Consider the following 3,775-nt stretch of genomic DNA (forward strand, 5'->3'; position numbering starts at 1 on the left):
CACACACACACACACACGTTTTCTCTTACTCAGGCTTGCATACGTACACAAGAAAGATGGATGAAACATATTATCAAGCAAGTCATGAACGACATTAATTAAGTACACTCTGACAGACAGACAGACAGACAGACAGACAGACAGACAGACAGACAGACAGACAGAAAAACCAAACACCAGTTCCATCAAGTCATGGCGTCAGCTAAATACACTCAGACAGAAAAACAGACAGACAGACATCGCCAGCAAAGAACATTCTGAAAAACAAACAGGTGGCGGTCGGACCCTACTCTTATCGAATTTGGACCACCAAGGGATCTTTAACGTGCAAAACTGGCAGAGGGGACATCCGAGATTTTTCGCCCGTGTCCGAGAAGGTAAGGAGTAGATCTTACCTTCCACAAAATCAGGGGTGTGGCTGAAAGACAGCAGTAACAAGGAGCCAAGACGAAGCAGTAAAAAAGCTGCAGAAAGAGTCAGTAGCCCAGAGGAGGGGCAAAGGAGGTGATTTAGCTTTAGTAAGTGTTTTACGGCACTTGCAACACAATAAGGTCATATAAGTGACGAAGATTAGAGGTGTTACAAAAGAGTAACAAACATAAAAAAGAAGGAGGGAAGAGAAAGACTATAGACGTTTGATAGGAAAAAAAGAAGCAAACCGCACGAGAGCACCCACCAACCACCCACTAAAGGTGGTGAGGGGGCTGGGGCAGAAAGTGGAGACGAAAGCAGACTGCAGAACATTGTTAGAGAGCAGAGAAGGATGTGAAAGGAGAACACTTTAGAGAGGTAAATTTCCCGTGGCTATCCGGATTCCAACCCGAGACCTATAGAATGACAGGCCACGAGAGCCGCCATGCACTTCTTCGAGAAAGGCCAAGGGAAAAGTCTGTCAATATGTCTAGACTTTCCTAATTTCCCCCTTCAGCACTACAATAATAATTATAAGTCGGGGAGAGACACGCTAAGGAAAAATTCCCCTCAAAGCGAGCCGTTCTTCTCATCTACCGGTGTTTTGCGTTTCTTTCCATCGAGCACACTTCAAAATACAAAACAAAAATATAATCTCTTGCCCAATTCCCTTCCCCGTCGGTTTCCAACCCATCTATATAGACACAATTCTTAGATATTTAGCAGGCGGGCTTCCTCGACCTTGACTGTACTGTTTCTGTCAACTCGGACTGAGTGGGGTACTACATCATCCCTTCACACCAATGGAGAGGCATAATAGAAAAACGAACAAACAAACTTCTCCACTCGGGAACGAACACATGTCTTCTGCATGCAAAAGGAAACAGCCTGCCCAGTCAGACTTTGAGGAGAGAGAGGTACGAAGTACGTGGGCACAACAACGCTTCTAAATTGCTGGTAGAAAAGCAAGACAGATAGACAGAGCAAAATATAAAAAAGGGCAAGTAAAAAAAAAAAAGAGTAAGAAGGAACTCCCCGGCGGCAACCTCCAGACTCCTGCAAGCCAAACCATTGCACCACAGACGCCGGTCAACTTCCCTGTTCTATAATTTACGGCAGGAGAAAAAAACAACAACAAAACAAAACAAACAAAACAAAAAAATCCCGCCCACCTTCCTGGAAGCTGCCTGGTTTGTTTTGGCTTGTGTTTTTGTTTTTTAAAGCAAAGCTAAGTACATCGACAAAAACCGTCAATTAGTACCAAAAAACAACCCCAAAAAACCGAACAGGGAGCAGACAGAAACATCCGAGGGGAAGAAGAAAAAAAGAGCAAGTAGTTGGTGCCCTTGTACTACTAGCACGTCCCTCAGCACTGCCAAGAATCCTAACATTCCGTGAAAGACGGACGGCACGAGCAGACACGACAAGAACAGAGGGCACAGCATGGGGGTCAGTTCAAAAGAAAACAAGAACAACCAAACAACAACGAAACAACAAAAATGAAAAAAAAAACCCTTAAACACACACACACACACACACAAAGAGAGAGAGAGAGAGAGAGAGAGAGAGAGAGAGAGAGAGAGAGAGAGAGAAAATGATGGCATTTGCAACACAAACACGAAATCTACGTGCTGCAGAATAGGTGTTACTTATTAGTACAATTCAAGGATAAGAAAGAGGGGATATATGCTTTAGTAAGTGTTTTACGGCACTTACAACCAACAGGGTCAAGTAAGTGCCAAAATTAGAGGTGTTACAAGAGAGTAACAGACACAAAAAGAAGGCAGGACGATAGATGTTTGGTAGGAAAGAAGGAGCAACCCAAACGAGAGCACCCACCAATCACCCATTCCAGCACCAACAACAACAAGATGAGCTACATTAACCGTAAAAAGAACGCCCTCCCCCCACAACAAAAACAAGAAACTAGAGACAAGCTGCAGCTTGTGTCCAAATACGGAGGGCACGGCGTATCTATCCTGTACAAAGGATCCAACACTTCAACAGTAGGAAGCAACAGCAACAACAACAACGACAACAACAACGTAGTCTGTACCCGCATTCCGAATGCCCAGATCTGCACTGCATACGTCTTGCACAAGTGGTACATCAGCATAACAAACAAAAAACCCAAAAAAAACCTACACCCGAACTCCAAAATCATCATCGTTATCAACAACAACAGCAACATGAACGACAACAACAACAGGGTCTGTACCTGCATGCCGAAGGCCCGGAGTATATCCATCTTGCACATAGGGCACGTCCTCTGATCCAGCAGCCACGGGTCAACACATGACTTGTGGAATACATGCCTGGATGGAGAGGAGAGAAATGGGATGGGAGTTGTAAGTCTTTGTAACAGTTTGTTTTAGGAGAGGTTTAGTTTAGTTTTAGGAGAGGTTTTACGGCACTCGCAACTGCATACGGTCATAGGAGCGCCAGAAGATTAGGTGTTACAAGAGAGTAACAAACATAAAAAATAAGAAGGGGAGATAAGGCATCATAAGGACGACAGATCTTCGATAGGAAAGAAGAAGCAAACCCCACAAGAGCACCCGCCAACCACCCACTAAGAGAGGTTTTACGGCGCCCGCAATATAAGGCCATAAGAGCGCTAAGGGGCGGATGTCAACAGAGGAGTCCTTACAGGGAATCAGGCTTACTCTGCTCACCTCTCTAGCTTCAACAGCACAAAGTCTGCTTCGACTATCAAGGCACCCCGGAAAAAGCGGGTCACAAGAGTGTGACAAACATACAAAAGAAGTAGAGGAAAATGACGATAGTAAGCATGAGTAGCACCGCCCTGGGGGGTCTAGATGTAGTAAAGTTTTATGGCACTTGTAACACATTAGGTCATAATTTAAGGAAAGAACATTAGGTGTTGTTAGAGTGTGACAGTTACCAATAAGAAGGAGGACAGATAAGGATGAATAATGTTTTTAGTTTTAGTTAGAGTTTTATGACACTTGTAACACAATACGGCGACATAATTGCCGACGATTAGGGGTGTTACAAAAGTAATAACAACCATGACATAAAGGAAGGAAGAGACACACGACGACAGATGCTTTATAGGAAAGAAGGAGCAAACTACATCAGAGCACCCGCAAACCACCCGCTTAGTTTAAGTTAAAGTAAGAATTTAACAGCACTTGCTGTTTAGGACATCCAGGTAATATAATTGCCGAAAGAATAGAGTTGTTACCACAGAGTAACATTCAAAGAAAAGAAGGAGGATCAATGAAGACGAATAATGTTCGATAGGAAGGAGCAAACAACACCAGGGCACCAGGCTCGAAGCCAAACTCCCACGGAGTTGGTTACGGGTTTTGTGTGTGTGTGTGTGTGTGTGTGTGTGTGT

At 44.1% G+C, this 3,775-nt stretch overlaps 1 protein-coding gene across 1 annotated transcript in view; it reads right to left on the minus strand.

The window, feature by feature from the left end:
- LOC101854003 (RING finger protein 150) overlaps window positions 1-3,775 on the minus strand; it is a gene marked incomplete in the record, with an annotated part of 82,331 nt that overhangs the window by 28,628 nt on the left and 49,928 nt on the right. Inside the window, 1 exon segment of the mRNA XM_013079507.2 lies at window positions 2,630-2,726. Within this exon segment, the coding sequence (XP_012934961.1) occupies window positions 2,630-2,726 (97 nt within the window).

The sequence above is a fragment of the Aplysia californica genome, unplaced genomic scaffold, assembly GCF_000002075.1.
Source record: "Aplysia californica isolate F4 #8 unplaced genomic scaffold, AplCal3.0 scaffold00054, whole genome shotgun sequence".
NCBI classification, from domain to species: Eukaryota; Metazoa; Mollusca; class Gastropoda; order Aplysiida; family Aplysiidae; genus Aplysia; species Aplysia californica.